Source organism: Monodelphis domestica, chromosome 4, assembly GCF_027887165.1.
Source record: "Monodelphis domestica isolate mMonDom1 chromosome 4, mMonDom1.pri, whole genome shotgun sequence".
Classification (NCBI taxonomy): Eukaryota; Metazoa; Chordata; class Mammalia; order Didelphimorphia; family Didelphidae; genus Monodelphis; species Monodelphis domestica.
Genome location: NC_077230.1, coordinates 449,748,784 through 449,771,337, shown reverse-complemented (window position 1 = coordinate 449,771,337; position 22,554 = coordinate 449,748,784). Strand labels below are relative to the sequence as shown.

The window sequence follows — 22,554 nt, the reverse complement described above, 5'->3', positions numbered from 1 at the left end:
TTTATATGTACTTTTTGTTTTTCTGGTTAAAATAGGAATTCTTTCCAAGTAGAAATTATTTCATTCTTTGGAATTGTGTCCCCAGCATAGTGCCTACCACCTAGTAAACACTTAATAAGTACTTGTTGATTGAATGATTGATTTAAAAATATAACAATAGAAAATGCATCTCATAAAATTGTTATAGCCTTTGTGGGGGCCATATCTAATTTCTAGATAAAAGATTAGTGAAGAAATCGGTTGTATTTTTTCTCAAAGCAATTGCAGTCAATAAAGTGTCCCTATAAAGAATAAAGTTGTTCTGTTTTGGGCAGAATATTGCTGGATTTTATCCATTCCTAGTATGCCTATTAGAGAAAGCAGAAATATGGAGTCCTCTAATCTTCTCCATCCATTATTGACCATAGGTGTGTTTAATCAGTTTGTTCTGTTTCTTGTAGTCTAAAGAATTTTCCCCTTGGTATCTCTGCCTTTTTTCTGCTATATGTTATCATTGATCTATCAAGTCTGAGCTGCAATGCTACCCCTTAAATTTTTTTTTCTTTTTCACTATTTATCTGTAAGAGTCTGTGGTGGTGAATCTATGGCACATGTACCAGAGGGAGGAACTCAGAGCCCTCTCTGTGGGCACATGCATCACCCCAAAACAGAGCTCATCAGAGTTCATTACTAGAAAGCCAGAGGGATGCAGGGCTGGGCTGCTCCCCTCTGCCTCTCCATGCTTGTCTGAGGGCATTTCTCACATCCCCCACCCCTCTAAAAGGTTCCCCATCACTGGCCTAAGTTATTAAAAATCAAAGTTAGCTGATGAGTATTTTTGAAGCCACATCAGTATTTAGAGCAGAAGTTCTTAATCTAGGGTTCATGAAATTCATTTTTTATATTTGATTGGTTTCCTTTGTAAACCTATCAATTTTATTTTATTCATTTAAAAGCATCCTGAGAAGGAATCCATTCATACTACCAGTGCCAAAAGAGGCCATGATATGAAAAAAGGTGAAGAACCCCCAATCTGAACAATTCCCCTTTACCTTCACATTAAAAAACACTTTGGATCTTTAGAATTTTATTCTTGATAGTTTTTCATCCGTCTGAGGCTAGCTTCCTCTTTAAAATCTTTGTTGGGGGCAGCTGGGTGGTTTGAGAGCCAGGCCTAGAGATGGGAAGTCCTGGGTTCAAATATGGACTCAGATAGCTGTGTGATCCTGGGAAAATCACTTAACTCCATTGCCTAGCCCTTCTGTCTTGGAACCAATGCAGAGTATTGATTCTAATTCAGAAGGCAAAGATTTAAAAAATGAAATAAAATAAAATAAAATCTTTGTCCATGGGCTCATACATAAGCTTTCTCATCATTAAAAAAGATAATCTTCCCCAACTCCCAGGTGCTTACTAGACTATACTTAGCTTTAATCTCCTTCTCTCTCACAAATCCAGAACTTCTCACACTATCCCTACTCCAAGATTCCCATCATCACCACTACAGCAATCAGTTCTTCCTTCTTGGGGAAAATAAAGTTCAGGATAGAATTTCCTTTTCTTGGTTTCTTCACATTTTGAAAGATGAGATTTTTATTAAGACTATCAGAAAAACCAGACTACTCTGCTCAAGCAGAGAATTCCATCAGGTGTCCCGATAAGCAAAGTCTCCAGCTTGTATCCTGCCTCTTTACCAAGCTTAAGACTTATCTCCTAAATTCTCTCTTTCTACTGAGATAGTTTGTAATAAATACTCAGATGGTAATATCAGTTCTGGTTCATCCAAATGCCACTGATGCTGCTTCCTGTCCCTGGCTACTAGATTTCTCCCCATACTTCTCTTTTGTTGAATCCTCCTCTTCTTCCTGACCCCCTAAGTTGAGTTTTCTCCAGAGTCTTTTCCTTCATCCTCTTCTCTTGATTTTTTACACTTTCTCCTTTTGCCACACGTATTTACTTCTTCTCTATGGCTCCCCAATTCTATGTGTTCACCATTTACCTTTATTGCTGGCAGTAGACATAGTTCTAACTCTGTATAAGATAGCCCAGCTATACATCCCTTCCACCTGTTGGAATGCCTTGATAGCAGCTCAATTCAACGTGCCCAAGGCCAAGCTTAAACTTGTTTTCTCTTCACTTCCATGTTTCCAAACTTCTACTGCCTCAAACTCATTTCTCTTCTGTAATACTCTTCTGTTTCCATGGCAAGCAGAAATGACACGAATCTAAATAGAAAGGGAATAATCCTGTTTACAGAAGAGACACTTGAAGATTTATTCTTTGGTAAAAAGAAAATTAATCTGTTTGTAATAACTATTGCATGATTGTTGTCTTGGTCTCTCCCTTGAAGGGTTCTGGTCAGTAAGATATGGCTTGGCTGTTATGATACATGGCAGCAACCTAATATCAACCTCCCAAACTTTTGGTCTGAGCATTGCCATCATTGCCATGGTGAACAACACAGGCCAGTCAAACCAGTCCAATCTTTATGCCTCTACAGATGCACAGGTAAGTTAATGGCAAATCCAACTTTTGCAATTCATTCAAACAATAGACATTTATTGTATCTACTGTATTTGATACATACATTGAATATATTATGATGCATGTAATATATATGATGTATACATTGGTTTAGACACTAGACTAATAATGAATTACATAAGGTCCTTGCTGTTAAAAGGCTTCTGAGCAATGCAATGATCCAGAATAATTCTGAAGGACTTATGAGAAAGATGCTATCCACATCCAGAGGAAGAACTGTGGGAGTAGAAATGCAGAAGAAAAACAACTGCTTGATCACATGGGTCAATGGGGATAAGATTGGGATTACAAACCCAAATGATGACCCTAATGCAAATATCAATAATTGTAAATAGGTCTTGGCCAACGATACATGTAAAACCCAGTGGAATTGTGCATCAGCTTTGGACGGGGGTTGGGAGGAGGGGAGAAGAAGAACATGATTTTTGTAATCCTGGAAAAATACTCTAAATTAATCAATTAAATAAAATTTTAAAAAATGAAGGATTTCTGATCTAATTGATTGTGTATATATTTGTGTGTGTGTGTGTGTCTGTCTTTGTGTATGTGTGTTAGACTAGATCGACACTGAGATAGCTTTCAAATCTGAAGTTCTCTGAATCTGGGAGATTCCAATACTTGACAAATAAAACACAAATCAGAGTGTCAATATGTAAGAATTCGATATTTTGTAACTTCTGTTAAAAGACAAAATGTCCACTGGTTAAAGGGATAAGAGAAAGCTTCATGAATTTTGTGTCTTTGAGTTGAACCATCAGTGTCAATGGACTGGCACTGGGATGAGTAGGTTCTGATGTAAAGAACATTGTCAGTAAAGGGACAAAAGCATGAAACATAAGATATTTTCAGGAGATGGCAGGTAGTCCAATTTAGCTGGAGTAGAGATTACATAGGGACATAGTGGAGGGCAGCTAGGTGGCATTGTTGGTAGAGAACCAGATATGAAATAAGAAAGACCTGAGTTAATATCTGGCCTCAGACAATAGCTGTGTGACCTTGGGCAAGTCACTTAACCTCTTTCTGCCTCAGTTTCCTCATCTGTAAAATCAGGATAATCATAGTATCTATTTCTCATGCCTGTTGTGAGGATCAAATGAGATCTTTGTAAAATGCTTTGATAACTTTAAGATAATGATATAATTATCATATGCCACCATTATATAAAGCAGAAAAAATAATTTGGAATAAGATTCTGGAAGGTTTGAAAGCCAGGCTAAGGAAAATTAACTATATTCAAAAGGGAATGGAGAACGAGCAGGTAGGTAGCACAGTAGGTAGAGTTCCAGACCTAAAGTCAGGAGGACTTGGGTTTTAATTTGGCCTCAGACACTTCCTAGCTGTGTGGTCCTGTTCAATTTCACTTAACTTAACTTCCCGGCCCTTAGCACTATTCTTCCTCAGAAATGATTCTAAGTATTGATTTTAGACAGAAAGTAAACATTTTTTAGAAAGAAGACAATTGGGAAGCCATTAAATTTTATTGAGTAGTGGAATTATATGATCAAAACGATATATTAGAAGAATGACTTGGGTAGAGTTCACTGGATGAAATGGAAGGAGGAAGGAGAAGTAGAGTCAGAGAGAAGATTTAAGAGGCTATTATAAGTCCCTAAGCAAAAAGTGACTCTCCAATGTAGAACACTGTTAGTACAAATGGAAAAGAGCATGACTGTAAGCAATAATAAGAGGAGAAATTTAGAAGAACATGAATCCTAGTGGGAACTCTATCAGATGGAAGATTGAAAAGTCAAAAATGACCATAAAGCTGAGAATTACTTGTTATAAATGGGAAAATGAGAGTGCTATTGATAAAGATAGAGAAGAAATAAAGAGGATCTAGTGGAATTTAAATAGTGAATTCCATTTAAGAAATTTCTATCTTGAGCTGAAGTCTATATAGAAATGTTGAGATGGAGCTGGTCAAGGAGGAAAGAGAGACAAACCACTGTATCAGAGGACCCCTTGATGATAGGTTTCTAAATGCAAGAAATCTAAAAATCACCCAGTCCAGGGCTTTGTAACATGACATACATGAATTTCACTTTTTAAAAGTATTGATAACTTAATTTCACTATAATTTATTTCCTTTGTAACTGTATGCATTCTATGGTATAAATTTAAAAACACAATTTTGAGAATGGGCTCAAAGGTATCACCAAATTGCCAAAGGGGACCAGGAGGCAAAAAAAAAAAAGTTAAGAACTCTTGTCTAGTCTAATCCTTTCATTTTGTAGACAAAGGAACTGAAGGTCAGACCAGGTAAATGATCTAACATCATATAGCTAGAAAGGGGGTAAGCCAGGATTCAAACCCAGGTCTCTTGACTCTAAAACTGATATGCTTTTTTTTTTTTTACTTATTTGGAAATTAGCTGCATAGAAGTGAGGATTGGAGTAATAAGGATGGATGCACTCATCAGGGGCAAAAGGCAAGGGAGAGAACAGAAGAAAGAAAAATAAAGGCTTTTAAGGAATGCCCACATGAGATCAGAAGGAAAAGAGAGGATACATAGAAAGAGAAGATGATGAGGTCAAAGAAAAAGGAGAATAATACTGTACATCAGGAGAATGTATCCATTGGGGAGGGAAGCCTTCAAAATCAGCAGTAAGGTTCAAATCCAAGAGAATGTTATTACATCCAGGACCATAGACTTAAACGTGTCCCCCTTCTCCCACAATTGGGTTTTGCTCATACCACATTTGGAGTATTGTGGTTGCATCAGGAGGTTTCAATTTAGAAAAGATACAACATTGAACATGGCCACATGAAGGCAACCAGAATACTCAAGTGGTTCATGCTATGTAAGGATGGATTGAAGAAACTGGGGACTTCTAGCAAGGAGACAAGAACACATGAGGTATATGAATAAAATACTTTTATTTTTTAAAGAGAGATCAGACTTAAAACAATGGGTAGAGGTTATCAAAAAAATGAAAATTAGGGCTCAAGCTAAGGAAAAGTTATGTATTTTTGCAAGACTATTTCCTGAAAAAAATTTCCCCTGAAAACTCCAAAGAATAATGGGCTACCACTAGAGTGCCTTGAATTTGAATGAGCATGATTATAAATAGCATTATGGATTAGTATTAATAGCACTGCAGAAGGTTTTTGTATTACTTATCCCAGGGACTTCAACAAGTGTCTAAAAGTAGCTCAGTGATGTTTCTTATGCACAATACCAAAAAAAAAATTACCTTGGATCTATTTTTTATATCCCCATGTACAATCTGTATGTATTTGTCACCCCTGGTCCTCCCAATCAGTGAACTTTATTGTCAACCTCGATTTCTCACTCAGATTTATTCCCCAGATCCAATCTGATCCAAATCTTGTCATTTATACCTTCATACCATCTATCCTATGTATTCTAATCTCTCCATTTTTATTCAACCTCTTATTTTCTCACTCTTCTGGATTTCTCTGCCTGAAGTCTCTTTCCTACTTTTTTCAGTCTTATACTTTATTCCCCTTCATTCTGCTTGTGCTCTAATTCTATCTACATTGGCATTCTTCATAGTCCTTGAACTAGTTCTTCTTGGTACCTTAAATATTTTCTCCTCCTAATCTCTGCCTCCTGGATTTCCTAGCTTCCTTGAAGACTCATCTCAAACCCCAACTTTTGAAAAAAGCCTTTCTTGGACTCTCCTTACTTCCTTCCATCTGTAGGTCAGCCAACAGCCCAAGACAATAAATACTTATTAATTGCCTACTATGTGCCAAATACTCTGCTAAAATTTTGTGATGCAAAGAAAAGCAAAATACAACCTCTGATTTTAAGGAGCTCACAGTATACTGGGTGAGATGACTTGTGTAAGAATTTCAGATTTAAGTTTTTATGCTAAATATGAAAATTCTAAAGTAATATTATGGTTGCTGATTTTAAAATATTATAGCTTAAGTCAAAATGACTTTTAGCAGCTTTATTTATAAAGAGGTGGAAAGAGTGAAAGTAGAAAAATGTAGCTAAAGAAATAGATTTTAACAATCCTACCAGCCCTTCTCTGGTGAAGTGAGGCTTAGTCTGTCAGGGGCTTCCCTATATCTCTTGTCCCCACGTGGTTTTCCTGGTAATCCTCAGCCAGAAGTCTGGTGGTGTCTTCAGCTAGAGTTCCAATTCAGCCCCCTCCAAAGTCAAGGCAGGGATCTCTGGAACCAATCTCTCCAAAAGTCAGGAAAGGAAGGCCACTTACTCACCCAGAAAGCTAATGCAGGATCTAGGGAAAGAGTCTCTTCCTTCAGTCCAGCTCACCAATGCAGCTCACCAAAAATGAACTGCAAAGGAGAAGTTCAAAGGAGAAGTCCCTTGGACAGTAAGTTCAGTACTTTTTATAGTCCTTTTCCCACATCACTTCCTGTCCCTCCCCCACTTTATGGGAACCAATTGCAGTCTTTCATTTTGCCCAGTACTGCCCAGGGGTGGGGCAATGGCCTCTGGAGTTGTCACCCACTTTAGCAAGTGACTTTCGAACTCTTACTTAGTTTCAAATAGAGGTACTTTAAGTTCTTGATTTGATTAGCTAAAAATAGGCAAGTGGAGAGTTAATACTATTTTCACACTTGCAAACAACTGTATATATTTATGTATACACACACACACACATATATGATTAGTTGGAGATAATCAACAGTGGGAGGGAAGGAACTAAATTTAAGAGGAACTGAGAAAGCATTCTGGTAGTGAGATTTTTGCTGGAAATTTAAGGAAGTCAGGAAAGCCAGGAAGTAGAAGTGAGAAGGGAGAAAAAATCAGGCATGGTGAAAAGCCAGTGAAAATTCCCAGAATCAAGAGATAGACTGTACTGATCAAGGAAGTCAATGTATTGGATCACAAAGTACATGGGAAAGTGTAAGGTATAAGAAGTCTAGAAAATTGGGGAATGGGACAAGTTATTAAATGGACCAAGAAGTCAGTTCCAGGCCCCAGATGCAGGGAAATAACCAATAATTCCCAGACCCAAGAGGAAGCTGCAGTTCTATGCTTCTGAGTTAGTAGAACTTTGCAACCAGTTGATAGTGAGTATAGTAGCAGTTTTGTGGAACTCCATCAAGAAAATCACAGAGATAATGATGAAAGACTAATTATAAGCAACCCAAAAGGTCAAAATGTGTGACTCTCATATGGGAAAATGTTATTTTGGGACCATGGGAATGTCATTATTGCCTGTGTATTTTGAAGGGGGTGTATAGATGGAAAACCTGAGGTCAAAGCTAATGCAATGGAATGAGCCAAAATGATAGAGAAGTAGATTAAGAGAAGGTAGGTTAGAATGGCTATTTCATATGGAGGAGCAATGAGTGGAAAGGGGGATGAGGGTATGGAGGGCAGGTAGTACTAGAACCTATTCTCATCAGTTCTGGGATAAAGAGAGAAGAACATAAACAATGAGGAGGTTAAAAATCTTTTTAAAATATAGAGAAATAGGAGGGAAAGGGGAGGGTATAAGAGAGGGCCTGGGATAAGATGTGGGAGGGACCAAGCAAAGGAAAGTTCCTTAAGGGACTAAGAGAAGAAAGAGTAGGTTAAAAGAAAAGAGAGCAAGGGAATTTTATAAAAATGGTGGGATACAGAGAAGGGATATATAGCAACAAATAGAGGGATAAAGTGAGGCCATACAGGAGGGATTCAGGATAAGATAATTCCAAGGAGGGATACCATAAAAAGGAAGAAATAGAAGGATAAACAGGGAGGGGAAATGGAATGGTGGGAAACACATAACTAGTAATTACAACAGTAAACATTAATGGAATGAATGCACACATAAAACAAAAATTGGTAGCAGAATGAATGAAAAATCAAAACCCAACAATACGTTTATAAAAAACACACTTAAAAATGAGAGACACATATAGAATAAAAATAAAGAGGTGAAAGAGAATATACTATGCTTCAGCTATCTCAAAGAAAGCATAGGTAGCAATCATGATCTCTAACAAATTTAAAGCTAAAATAGATATCATCAAAAGAGATAAATGAGTAAACTACATTATGTTACAAGGAAGCATTATCAATTTTAAATTTATATACACTAAATGTCATAGTATCCAGAAAAAAATTTAAGACCTTTACTTTAGGTCTTAAAATCAATACTGTGTATTAGAAGAGTGGTAGGTGCCAAGCAATGGGGATTAAGTGACTTTCCAGGGTCACATAGCTAGGAAGTGTCTGAGACCAGATTTGAACCTAGGACTTCCCATCTCTAGGCCTGACTCTCAATTCACTGAGCCACCCAGCTGCCCCCAGTATCTAAATATTTTAAGGAAAAATAAATGTGTTTAAAATGGAAATATATAACAAGACAAGAATAGGGGGGTATTCTAATCTCCCCATCTGAGACCTAGACAAATTTAACAAAAAAAAAATAAGAAAGAAGTCAAGGAAATGAATAAAATCTTAAATAAATTAAATGTGGTAGATATCTGAAGAGAATTGAATGGGAACAAGAGTACATCTTCTTCTCAGTGATAGAGGGCACTTTCACAAAAATTGACCATACATTTGGTAGGGCATAAAAACATTATGATTAAATGTAGAAAAGCAAAAACATTCAATGCAATGTTCTCAGAACATAACACAATAAAAATTGTATATATTAAGGGACCATGGAAACAAAAAGTAAAAATGAATTTGAGACTAAATAGCCTCATTTTAAAGAAAGAGTGGGTTAAAGAACAAATTATTGAAACAACAAATAACTTCATTAACGAGAATGATAATAATGAGACAACATACCAATACCTATGGGATTCAGCAAAAGCAATAATTAGAGGAAAATTTCTGTCTCTAAATACTTATACTAAAAAAACAGAGAAAAAAGATCAATTAATTGGGAATAAATTCTTAAAAACTAGAAACAAACAAATTAAAAGTCACCAACTAAACACCAAGTTAGAAATCCTAAAAATTAAAAGTAAGATAAATAAAATTGAATGTAAGAAAACCATTGAATTAATAAATAAATCCAATAGTTGGTTTCATGAAAAAATTCAACAAGATTGATAAACTATTGCTAAATCTAATAAAAAAAACAAGAGAGAAGAAAACAAATCACTAGCATTAAAGATGAAAAGGGTGAATATACTACCCATGAAGATGAAAATAAAGCAATTATTAGCAATTACTTTGCTCAATTATATAAAAATAAATTTTACAATGAAAGAGAAGTAGAAGAATACTTACCAAAAATAAACTGCCAGGACTATCAGAGCAAGAAACAGAATATCTAAATAAAACTATTTTAGAAAAATAAATCTAATTAGCCTTAAATGAACTTCTTAAGAAAAAAAACACATCAAGAGGACATAGATTTACAAGTGAATTCTATAAAATATTTAAGAGTCAACTAATTCCAATATTAAACAAATTATTTGAAATAACAGGTAAAAAAAGGAGTTTTACCAAACTCCTTTAATGAAAGAGATATGATGATGATATCTAAACCAGGAAGGACAAAAATGGAGAAAGAAAATTATATAGTAATCTCATTAAAGAATATGTATGCAAAAATTATAAACAAAATACTAATTAGGTGACTACAACAATTTAATAATAAAATAAGACAATACTTTGTGACCAGACCAGATTTATACCAGGAATGCAGGGATGATTTAATATGAGGAAAACTTTCAACAAAATTGATATCAATAATAAAAGAAATACAAACCATATGATTATATCAATGGATGCAGAAAAAAGTTTGATAAAATACAATACTCATTATTCCTATTAAAATCACTGGAAAGCTTAGGTATAAATGCATTTTTTCTTAAAATGATGTGAAGCATCTACCTAAAACTATTAACAAGCTTTATCTATAATGGAGAGAAGCTAGAAGCCTTCTCAGTAAGATCAGGAGAGAAACAAGGATGTCCATTATTATCAATATTTTTTAACATAATATTAGAATTGCTAGGAATAGCAATAAGGTAAGAAAAAGAAACTAAAGGAATCAGAAAGGGCAAAGAGGTAATAAAATGATTGCTGTTTGCTGCTGACATGATGGTATATGTAGAAAATTGCAGAGTTCAATTAAAAGTTAGTTGAAACCATAGATAATTTTAGAAAAGGAGTAGGATATAAAATAAATCTACATAAATCGCTAGTATTTTTATATATTACTGACAAAGTCCTGAAAGAAGAGATAAAGAGATAGTCCATTAAAAATAACCACAGATAAAATAAAATACCTGAGAGTATACTTGCCAAAACAAACCCAGAAATTTCGTGAACATAATTGTAAAATGCTTTTATATAAATAAAGTAAGATAGAAACAAATGGAGAAATACTGGTTGTTCATGAATGGGCAGAGCCAATATAATTAAAATGACAATCCTAACTAAACTAAACTACTCATTCAATGCCTTCCCCATTAAATAACCAAAAATATTTACTTTTACAGAGTTATGAAAAATAATAACAAAACTCATTTGGAAGAATAAAATTTCAAGAATATCAAAGGAATTTAATGGGAAAAACATAATGGAAGGAAGTTTAGCATTATCTGGTTTTAAACTATATTATAAAGTAATAATTATCAAAAATTATCTGATAATGATTAAGAATTTTTTTTAGTTTTTTCCTTTTATTTATTTATTTTTAAATTTTATTTAATTAGTTAATTTAGAATATTTTTCCATGGTCATAGGATTCATGGTCTTTCCGTCCTCTCTCACCAATCCCCTCCCATAGCTGAGGTGCAATTCCACTGGGTTTTACATGTTTCATTGAACTGATTAAGACATTGAAAGGAAGACCAGTGGAACAGAACAGACATACAATAAATGGCAGTAAAAGATTATAGTAATCTGGTATTTGATAAAACAATAGATATAGGATTTTGAGATAAATCACTGTTTGACAAAAGTTGTCGAGGTAACTGGAAACTAGTATGGCAGAAACTAGGTATTGGCCAATATCTTACACCATTCACTAAGATAAAATCAAAATAGATACATGATCTAAATATAAAAGGAAATACCATAAGGAAATTAGAAGTACAGGGAATACACTGCCTATCAGATTTAGGGAGAGGAGAGAAATTTATGAGTCAACAAGAGATGGAGAACATTATGAAATATAAAATGAATAATTTTGAATATGATAAATTGAAAAATTTTGTACACTTAAAATAAATGTTATCAAAATTAGAAGTAAAGCATAAAATTAGAAGAGTTTTAGACAGCTCCTCAGACAGAGGTCTTATTTTAAAAATATATAGAGATCTTCATCAAATTGATAAGAATAAGAACCATTTCCCACTTAATAAATGGGCAAAAGATATGAACAGACACTTTTCAGATGAAGAAATCAAAGCCATATATGTGCATGTGAAAAAAATGATCTAAATCACTACTGATTAGAGAAATGCAAACCCAAACAATTCTGAGATATCACCTCACATCCACCATACTGACTAAACTGACAAAAGGGCAAAGCAACAAATGTTGGAGGGGATATGGAAAAAGTAGAACAATGCATTGGAGGTGAAGGTGGAGCTGTTAACTGACCCCAACCATTTTGGAGACCAATTTGGAGTTATATCTAGAGAGTAATAAAGCAGTGCATACCCTTAGACCTAGGAGTACCATTGTTGGGTCTGTTTCCCAAGAAGATCAGGGAACGATGAAAAAAAGCCCACATGTTCCAAGGTATTTATAGCAGCTGTCTTTGTGATGGCAAAGAATTGGAAACTGAGGGGATGTCCATCTTTTGGGGAATGGCAGAACAAACTGTGGTATGACTTTGAAGGAATACTGGGACTTCCCCCTAATTGGCATTTTGTCAATGCATCTATCAATCAGTTTTTGTATTTTACTCTCATATCTAACTATTGTAACTCCCTCTTAGAAAAATGCAATATTGTATGTACTTTTAGCTAGAAGGTATTTAGAGTTATAAGATGGTTATATTTAAATGATCCATTGGGGAGATGGGTCTCCCAAAGGATGACTGGGTGGATTGTGTCAAGGAAGTTCATTCCCATCCCCCTCCTCTGTAACTTTACCTATCTATCAAACATTCCTGAGATAACATAGTTGTGCCAGGGTTGCTTGCCTCTACATTCTGTACATCAATAAAAGTCAATGTGTTAGGTTTGAAAGGGGAGAATCAAGGAGGGAGAACCAAGAAGAGAACAAGGTAGGAAGAAGTCAGGAACAGAGCAGGCAGGTGAAGGGAAGGAGGAAAGAGACTGGCAGACTAGGGACCATGCAGTCAGGTTACTTAGAGGAATGGTTGTCTACCCTTACTAATACAATTTATAAAATATATATCTGGGTAGAAATATTATTTAATTCTTACAAGATGACCTTTAAATTGGAATAGATTCTTTTCATTACAATGGATGTCCATTCCCATTTCTTATCTTTTCACTGTACTTGCAACTGTGGAACATTAAGAGAAAGACTATCCAAATTTAATACATTCAGAAAATTTCTCTCCAGTGTGGATTCTCTGATAATTAGCAAGATAGCCCCTTTCTCTGAAAGCCTTTCCACAATGTTTACTACATTCATAAGATTTCTCTGCAGTGTGGATTCTCTGATGCTTAGCAAGATCACTCCTCCATGTGAAAGCCTTTCCATACTGTTTATATTCATAAGGTCTCTCTCCAGAGTGGATTATTTGATATGAACCAACCTCAGAATTCTGACTGAAAGTTTCCACCCTTTTCTTACTCACAGAAAGCATCTCTATATAATTTTGTCAATCTCACCTTACCTTCCAAATATTCTGTTACCATCATTTTGGATACACTTTTACATGGTCATTCTTGGTAAATTTTACATGCTAAGCTAAGAAACAATTTCACTCTTTTTAATTCTCATATAGTAATTTTCACCAGAATGGGGGAGGGAAGAAGAGAGTGAGACAATATGAATCATAACTATAGAAAGAAGTTAAAAAATAAAATTTAAATTAAAAAGAAAAAAGAAAAACCTGGAAAGATCTACATGAATTGATACAAGTGAAGCAAGTAGAACCGGGAGAACTCTACACAGTAACAGTAATGTATGATGGTCAACTGTGAAGGACTTTATTCTACTCTGTAGTACAATGATCCAAGAAAATTCTGAAGGATTTGTGATGAAAAATTCCATGGACCTTCAGAGAAAGAACAAATGGGATCTTAATGTAGATCAAAGCAGACTGTTCTTCAGTTTATTTTATTTGTATGTGTTTTTATTTTAGGGTTTAACTTTATAGAAGTGTTCTCTCACAACACGACTAATGTGGAAATGTGTTTTTTGTGATCATACACGTATAGCCTGAATCAAATTGCTCATCCGCTGAGGGAGAAGAGAAGGGAGAGAAGCACAACATTTGGACCTCAAAAAGTTGAGGAAAAGGTTCAAAATTGTTATTACATGCAATTAGAGAAAAAAGCCAACTTATTAAAAATTATTTTTCCTCTCATTGCTAAGGCTTACATTTCCAGTGCAATATTAAATAAGAGTACTGATAATGTGCATCCTTCCTTCAATCCTGATCTTACTGGAAAGGCTTCTAACTGATCTCTATTGCATATGATACCTACTCATAGTTTTAGAGAAATACTACTTATTATTTTAAAGCATGGCCCCTTTATTACTTTGCTTTTTAGTGTTTTTAAGAGGAATGGGTGTTGTATATTGTTGAAGGTCTTTTCTTCATCTATTGAGATAATTGTGTAATTTCTGTTAGATTGCTTATTGATATAGTCAATTATGCTAATAGTTTTCTTAATATTAAACCAGCATGGGGTATATGGGGTGCTCAGGGAGGGGTAATATCTCTGGTATGGAGGGCTTGTTGTGCCCACTTAGGGCAGCTCTCCAGCCTCTGACCCTCACCTGACACCCAGCTCTCACTTGTGGCTCCCAGTAGCTGCTAGCATGCGGCAGCGGTCACACCCCGGGCAAAGGCTTCAACAGGCTGGCCAAACCTTGTGAGGGTAGCCATCGGGTCATCGACCCCTGGTGAACCAGGGCTTTGCTCACCCAGCATGTGAAGACTGCTTCGGCTGAACAGATGGAAGAAACCAATAAGAAGGTTCAACGGCTGAGATGGCGACGCAGCAAAGCACTGTGGAGTGCTTAGGGCGTGTTGGAGCACAAAGGACAACACGGCCATCCAATACAGCTGAGGAAGTCTCCAGGTGTAATGATTACCTTTCGTGCCATTGGACCCAGGCTTCCAACATGGAGAGAGTGGGACTGTCTCTGTGCAGCGGCTTTTCCACTTAAATCTCCTTCACGCACAAGTGTCTATACACACTCATCTATACAGCATAGATGAAAACGCACAAAGACAATCGTCATCCTCGGTTACCGAGAGACTACTACTAAACTATTGTGCTATGGGAAACAATGAACATACAGATTTTTTAATAAGACAAAAGAACTATATGATGAACAATGAAATGAACAGAACTAGGAGAACATTATACATAACCACAGAACTAATACTGGAAGAATAACTTGAAAATTCTACTTCCAGAAAGCAAACAGAAAAATAAACCATGAAAGACTTAATGTATATGAACACGTTGGCCTCCCTCATGATATCCTATGTGAGCCAGGGAGGGTACAAAGGGGTCAGGACAGTAGTGGATGTAATGTATTATATAGAAGCAAAGAAAAGTAAGCAGAACATATGGGAGATTTGTGATTTCATTTGGGTAACACCTTTGTTTTCTTTCTATATATTGAAATGGTTGTTTTGTTTGTTTTCTAAACATATGGAATAATAATAATAATAATAATACTTATTAAAAATTAAAATGAATAAAATGAGCTGGAGAAGGAAATGGCAAATCACTCCAGGATTTCTTCCAAGAAAGCCCCAAATGAGATCATGAAGAGTTGGACATGATGGAAAAACAACAGATAGTCACTGAGGTGGCTATTATCTCTGAAAATCTGTAATACAAAATTTTAAAATTAAGACTCCGATAGGTGGATGGAGAAGGTGGGAGCCCAGGCTTGGTGGGCCTTTTCTCAACGGTCCTGTCCTTCCCCCTATCTCCCCCTGCCCCGCTCTAGGTCAAATAACGCCCAAAATGGAGGCCCCGGCCCCGCATGGGACGGCCCTTACCTGTCAACCGGATATATTTGATGACTGCCTGGGTCTTAAACACCCCCTGAGCGGCCAGCAGCTCACCCTCCCCGTGCGCGGTATAGTAATCGCCCCGGTCGAAGAGGCGCACAGTGGTAAGCGGCTTTGCCGGCAAGGCCTGGAAGAAGCGGACAAAGCTACATTCGGCCTGGCTGTCCATGGCCAACATCTCTTTCGGTTGCACCGCCATATTGGAATCTCCCGCCAGCGGCTGCCGCCGACCCCTCCTGAACACGCGCCGGCCCGCCTCTTTCCCGCCTTCGTCAAGGCCTCTGGGGGGTGGGGGTGGGGGTTCAATCAGCATTCAGCTCCGAGGTCGCACCCAGTCCCCCTAGGGTCCGCCTCCTAGATCTCGGCCCAAAGCTGGATACCTAGTCCCTGGAGAGAGTCTGCGCCCCTCCACCCACTCCCTATCATTTGTCGTGACCGGAAGTAAGAAGGGCTGCAGGGATGCCAGTTTCCTGCAGAAAACCTTGCTTCCTAATCCTGGTTCCCTGGGAGAGCGTGTGAGTCACGTTATTTGGGAACCAAAAAATTGAACCCGTATTACCGACCATCGTCCTGGTTCCTAAATAACGTGACCTAGGATAGAGCGCTCAGCTCCAAGTCCAAAAACCTCGAGTTCAAATACCTCCGCAGACACCGACTCTGGGTGACTCCCTTAGCTATCTTTCCCCGCCCCCTAGACAATAGAGACGATAATGTCACCCCCACCCCCCATCAATAATCCTCAATTATGTCCTTGTAGTAGATCCAAGAGTAAGAATGAGCTTGAACGCTGGGATGAAGGGGTATTTTGTACGCCATTATAATAAAATGGTGATTGTTGTTCAGTCTGAAGTGGGGCACCTCAAGCAACGACGTCCAGACACCCAGGAGTTAAAATGATCGGAACCTTGATTTAATTATTGATGTATTACTGGCCAGGGTGTTCTCCTAGTGAGAAGCGTCCCAAACTGAGGTTGCATGCAGCTTTTTGGGAGTTCACCTAGGCAGAAGACGGGTGGTCTCAAACCTTTTCTTGTATACATTTCTTTATTGGGAGCAGAAGCAGATGTGCCATTAGCCGTTAATGCAGATTGGGGTACATTCTATTGGGGAGTTCCGTACCCTAGGCTATATTGAACTCAAGCCTTTTAAGGCTTCCTAATTCCTTCTCCCTAGGGCTATAGATCTTTGTCTGCTTCAAGTCTACTCAGATTCTCCCTGACCCTGTGAGCCGTAGCACACCCACCTCTTCTCTCTCCCATTTCCTGAAGTCCATTTAAGCTCATGTTCATTGTTTCCATGACACCATCCATCCATATTTTGCCTTCAGTCTTTTCCAACATTGGGGACTTTTCCATGCATTCCATCTTCTCATTATGTGGCCAAAGTATTGCAGCTTCAGCTTCAGTATTTGTCCATCATAAGGACAAAACATCTATACATCTCTTCACACATGATAACTTTTATTTTTTTAAAATCCTGCCTTCTGTCTTAGAATCTATATGGTGCCGAGGCAGAAGAGCAGTAAAGAACAAGGCAATGGAGGTTAAATTAGTATCTGAAGCCAGATTCCTGTCTCTGCCTCTCTCTTTCTCTCTCTCTGTCTCTGTCTCTCTCTGTCTCTGTCTCTGTCTCTCCCTCTGTCTCTGTCTCTCCCTCTGTCTCTGTCTCTCCCTCTGTCTCTGTCTCTGTCTTTCTCTCTCCCTTCCTCCCTCCCCCCTCTCCCTCTCTCTGTCTGTCTCTGTTTGTCTCTGTCTCTGTCTCTCTGTCTGTCTGTCTGTCTCTTTCTCTCCCTCTGTCTCTGTCTCTCTCTCAGACCCTAACTGAACTCTTGTTTCTTCCTCTTCAAAATGACCATTTAAGAAGTCTGCTTCCTATCTTTCAGGTTCCTGTATATGAGTGGAGCCCGGAGGACCAGGGCTTACTGCTTAGCTCTTTCCTCTATGGCACATTGATCTCTATAATCCCAGGTGGGTATGTGGCTGGAGTTCTTGGAGGAAAGAAAATAGCTGGTTTTTCATTGTTTATCTCTTTAGTTCTCAACCTCTTGATACCAGTAGCAGCAGACCATGGACTAACCTACCTGATACTCACCAGGATAGTACAAGGCCTAGCCCAGGTACCAGTGCACTTTCCAAGTTGGCAAATAGGATAGACCAGTGATGGTGAACCTTTTAGAAATGGAGTGTCAGGCCCTGCTCCTACCTTACTCCCCAGACCAAGTGCCCTTCCATCCCCTGCCACCTCCACTTCCCCCCCCTCCCACATACTCTCTCTCCTTATCTCAGATAGGGGAGGAAGGATGAGCTCCCACTGGGCTGCTGGCCAGGAGGGCAGGTGATGAGAAGTGCATGTGGAGAGAGGGAGAGTAGCCTGAGCCCTCTGTTCCCCTCCAGTTCCCCTCCTCTCCAGCCTTGTGCCAGGCTATGAACTATGCTCCCTTCAAATCTCTCCTCTCCTCTCCAAACCCATCATAGGAATCACCATTTCCACTCTGTGCCACAGCCTCACATAGCATATAAGCTCCCCCACCCCCTTGTACCTTACCCCAGACAGAAGAGGAAGTTCTGCCATTGGGCTGCTAGGCAGAGAGGTTGGGGAAGTGAAGAATGTCCTTAGGTGCATGGAGAAGGGGATGGGAACAGCTCTGCCCCCAGTCCCATTGGCTTTCTAGTAAAAAAAAAAATGACTGCAAGGATGCCCACAAAGAGGTCTCTATGTGCCCTTTTTGGCATATGTGTCATAGGTTCGCCATCATGGGGGGATAGATTATTCTTTCTCAATTTGATCAACACTTCAAAAAGTTTTCTACCTTGATTTCAGGGGATGAATGTTTGTGCTCTACAGGCATTTTGGCCAAAATGGGCTCCTCCCTTGGAACGAACTCAAATGAGTAACATTGGTTTTTCTGGTAAGGACTCTGTTACTACAATTGTATTATATTCCTATCCCTCTTTACCACTCCCACTTCCATGTTAGTGTCACCACGAGGATTCTTCAAGATGGGAACAGAAATTAAATACAATCACATGACTAGAAAGTTAGAGAAGATCTCACTGGTCAACCAATGCACAAAATGAGAATGCTACAGACACAGTACTCTCCTCTTTTGTTTAACCTTAAATGTTGTGCAGACTAAAAACATGAGGTTTACACACTTTCCCTAGTGCCATTAGTCTACAGAAAGCCACAAAGACTTCTTTTTTTTTTCTTTTAAACCATTACCTTTTGTTTTAGGATCAATACTAAGTATTGGTTCCAAGACAGAAGAGTGCTAAGAGTGGCAAATGAGGTTAAATGATATGCCCATGGTCACACAGCCAGGAAGTGTCTGAGACCAGATTTGAACCCAGGTTCTCCCAATTCTAGGTTTGATCTTCTATTCACCATGTTGTCCCCACCCAGACTTCTAATTCTCTAACTCAGATCTTACTTTGTCTCTTCAATTCAGGTTTAACATTGGGAAATTTCATTATCATATTAGTGGGTGGATTCCTCTGTCAGTCCCTGGGCTGGCCAAGTACCTTTTATATATGTGGTAAGCGACTTCATCTCAAATCCAACTGTTTCCACTTTTCAAGGTATAAACTCCTGGATATCTGGGCTCCTTATGATGCCCAGGTAGGTCCTCCATATACACAAATAATTAGGTTTAGAAAACAGAAGAATGTTCTTTAAACATCTAATCAATTAGGAAAATTATGCCCAGAAAGCTGAAATGATCTTTTCAATGTCACATAGCAAGTTAGTGGCAAAAGTAATACAACCCAGATTCCTTTATTCTTTGTCCAATGTTCTGGCTTCTGCTCTCCAGTTGGTTCTAAAAATATTCTTCCAAAGAGTTAAAAAGCATTTTTTTTTTAAAAGCCTTACCTTCCGTCTTGGAGCCAATTGGCTCCAAGGCAGAAGAGTGGTAAGGGCTAGGCAATGGGGGTCAAGTGACTTGCCCAGGGTCACACAGCTGGGAAGTGTCTGAGGCCAGATTTGAACCTAGGACCTCCCATCTCTAGACCTGGCTCTCAATCCACTGAGCCACCCAGCTGCCTCCTTAAAAAACATTCTTGAACTTATCTACTTTGCAAATATGCATCTGTTCAGACAGTGTAAAAATTAAAATTAAATCCCAATAAAATATTATATTTTAGGAGATTTATTGATGATCATTAGAAATAAAGGAATAAAAGGGATACAAAATAAAAACCATGTGCCCATGGCTAATCAGCTAGTTCAAAATTTTGGTGCTTACCACCACCATGCTTGCAACATCAAGCCAAAGAGGGAGACTGAGCAGGACTGCCCACTCAATTTATTCCCTGTCTACAGGAAGTATGTAATGACAGGAAGCCAGTGGGCTCCTGGGAAATGTAGTTCTTTTTTAGGGTAACAGATTTTCAACTATGCAGCAGGCAAGAACATTTATTAAGCACCCACTATATGCCATGTGTCACCACGAGGATTCTTCAAGATAGGAACAGAAATGAAATACAATCACAGAACTAAAAAGTTAAAGAAGACCTCAATGGTCAACCAATGCACAAAATGAGAATGCTACAGACACAGTACTCTCCTCTTTTTGTTTAACCTTAAATGTTGTGCTAATGCTTGAGATACAAAGAAAGAAAAAAGAAAGCCCTTGATCTCAAGGCAGTCATAGTCCAAGGGGGAAGATGACATGTAAACAACTATGTAAAACAAGCTGGAGACCAAATAAAGTAGACATAATCTCAGGGGGATGATATTAGAATGAAGAGAGGTTTACAACTCTCCTTTAGAACATGACATTTTACCTAGAGCTCACAGGCAGAGATGAATGAAGGGGAACATTCAAAGCATAAATTCCCTTCTCAGGAGATGGAGTGTCTTTTATGAGAAATAGTAGGGGAGCCAGGGTCATTGGATCACAGAGGATGGGGGATGTGGAGATGGAGTGAACTGATAGAAGATGTAAGACTAGTAGGTGGGGTCCAGATTATAAAGGATCTTAAAAACCAGAAGATTTTATTCTGGAGCATGGAAGTGACATGGATCTCCTGGAGTGTTGTGAGAAGGGAGATGGAACAGTCATGCTTGTATTTCAGGAAGATTAGTTTGAGAGCTCAGTGGTAGCTGTCCTAAAGTGGAGAATGATTTGTGGTAGGATGACCAACCAGTAGGCTGTTGCAAGTCTAGGTGCGAAGGGATAAAGAGCTTGCACCAAACTAGTCACTGTGTTAGAAGGGAAGGGGATAGAGAGAAATATTTTATTCTATTATTCAGAGAACTTTAGTCATTATATTGTTTAAAGCCTAGTTTTATGTGATGACAAATTGTCTAACCCATTAGCTTACTGTTGAGATCAGGCTGAGTTCAGACACTCTAGGGAAGCTAGATGGCATTAGGAAATGCTTTGAGCCCACTCAGGTCTTCTTTTAAGTCCACCCAATGCTTGTGTTTTGGGTTCCTCAAATTTGAATGATTTTACTTTTTGATATGAACTTGACATGTCACTGCTTTCATTAAAATTGCTTAATTGAATATTTAAAGTTCCTACCCTCTTGTCTACACACTACAGAATGTGCATCTTGCAGAGAATGCTAAGGGACCTACATCTTCTGACAGTACCAGCAAATTACCTATTAAAATTCTTTCTAAAACTATTTCAGGTTTGGGAATTTATTCTTATTGCTACCAGGAACATATAGAAGAGAGGTTTTCTAGAAAGGTAAAATTGATAGGACAGACAGAATGAAGAGTTGAGGGCAATACGTAGGTCTTGAACCTGGTTGACTCGGATGATGGTATTATCCTCCACAGTAATAGGGGATTTAGAAAGAAAGAAGGGTTTGGAAGGAAAGATAATAAGTTCAATTTGGGATCTGTTGAATTCAAGATGTCTACAGGATATCTAGTTACCGAAGTCCAATAGGCAGTTAGAGACACAAAAGAAGAGTTCAGCAGAAAGGTCAAGACTGGACAAATAGATTTAAGAATTATCACCATAGAGATGGAAGCTAATGAGATCACCAAGTAACATTGTACAGAGGGAGAAGGAAAGAGTGTCAAGGGTTAAAAGGAATAACCTGGATGAAGATTCAGCAAAGAAGCCTAGAAATGAAGGAAAGCAATGTCATTGAAGGCTGCAAAGAAAAGAGCATAAAAAGAAGAGGGTGATCACCATTGTGAAAGACCTCAGAAAGTCTAAAAAGGATGAAGATTGTGAAAAAGCCATTAGATTTATCCATTAAAAGATTATTAGTAACTTTAAGGGAGAAAATTCAGTTGAATTATGAACTCAGAAGCCAGTTTATGGAGAGTTAAGAAGTGAGAGGAAAAGAAGTTGAGAGCATCTAATGTAGAACACATTCTTGAGTGTGGATGGAAATGACTTGGACCCCTTTGTGGATAGTAAGGAAGTAGCCTGTACACCTGTCAGCACTGAAAAGAACAAGAGAGTTGGGTTGAGAGGGAGATGCTATGCTAGAGAAGACAGGATGGAATAGGATTTCTCATGCAGTGCCAACTTGTAAAGACCCCTCACAAAGTAGTGAGAGGAAAGAGACTTATATTTGAGGTAAAAGAATTGTAATTTGGGACACCACACAGCATGAGGTGCTGCAGTGCCCAGAAAAGGGAGTTAAAACAGGTGTTATAATTGCACAACAGGGGCCATTGGGGATGTAGGTAGAAGAGCAGGTCATGAGCTTTTTATTACTTTAGCCAAACTGTTATTGAAGCGGATGCAAGGCTTGTGGCATGTAGAGGGAAAAAGAAGTCTGGTGCAGTACTGGGTGAAGTCACTGCTAGCCAATAGAGGCAGGCCACTGAGTGGAACCCAAGCCAGGGGCACCAGGGCAGTAAAAAGAAGACAGTGATAGAGAACAATGGAAGAGTGGTTTGCTTCCACGTTAGCATATAGAGAAAATAATGGCAGAAAACTCTTAGGTGATATAAGATAAGGTGGGTAGAAGAT

The 22,554-nt window shown here is 38.1% G+C and overlaps 2 protein-coding genes across 2 annotated transcripts in view; one reads left to right on the top strand and one right to left on the bottom strand.

Annotated features, from left to right (window-relative positions):
- LOC100018311 (probable small intestine urate exporter) overlaps window positions 1-22,554 on the top strand; it is a 49,669-nt gene that overhangs the window by 15,722 nt on the left and 11,393 nt on the right. Inside the window, exons 2-5 of the mRNA XM_056826315.1 lie at window positions 2,330-2,487; window positions 17,491-17,724; window positions 18,429-18,516; window positions 19,057-19,143. Coding sequence (XP_056682293.1) covers window positions 2,330-2,487; window positions 17,491-17,724; window positions 18,429-18,516; window positions 19,057-19,143 — 567 coding nt within the window. The remainder of the gene's footprint in view (window positions 1-2,329; window positions 2,488-17,490; window positions 17,725-18,428; window positions 18,517-19,056; window positions 19,144-22,554) is intronic.
- Window positions 9,955-17,280, bottom strand: LOC107649079 (DNA mismatch repair protein Msh2-like). The gene is made up of 2 exons (XM_056796895.1): window positions 15,597-17,280; window positions 9,955-14,781 (listed from the first exon to the last, which is right to left on the bottom strand). Exons 1-2 carry the CDS (start codon window positions 15,919-15,921, stop codon window positions 14,768-14,770), a joined length of 339 nt encoding a protein of 112 aa, XP_056652873.1. The 5' UTR covers window positions 15,922-17,280; the 3' UTR covers window positions 9,955-14,767.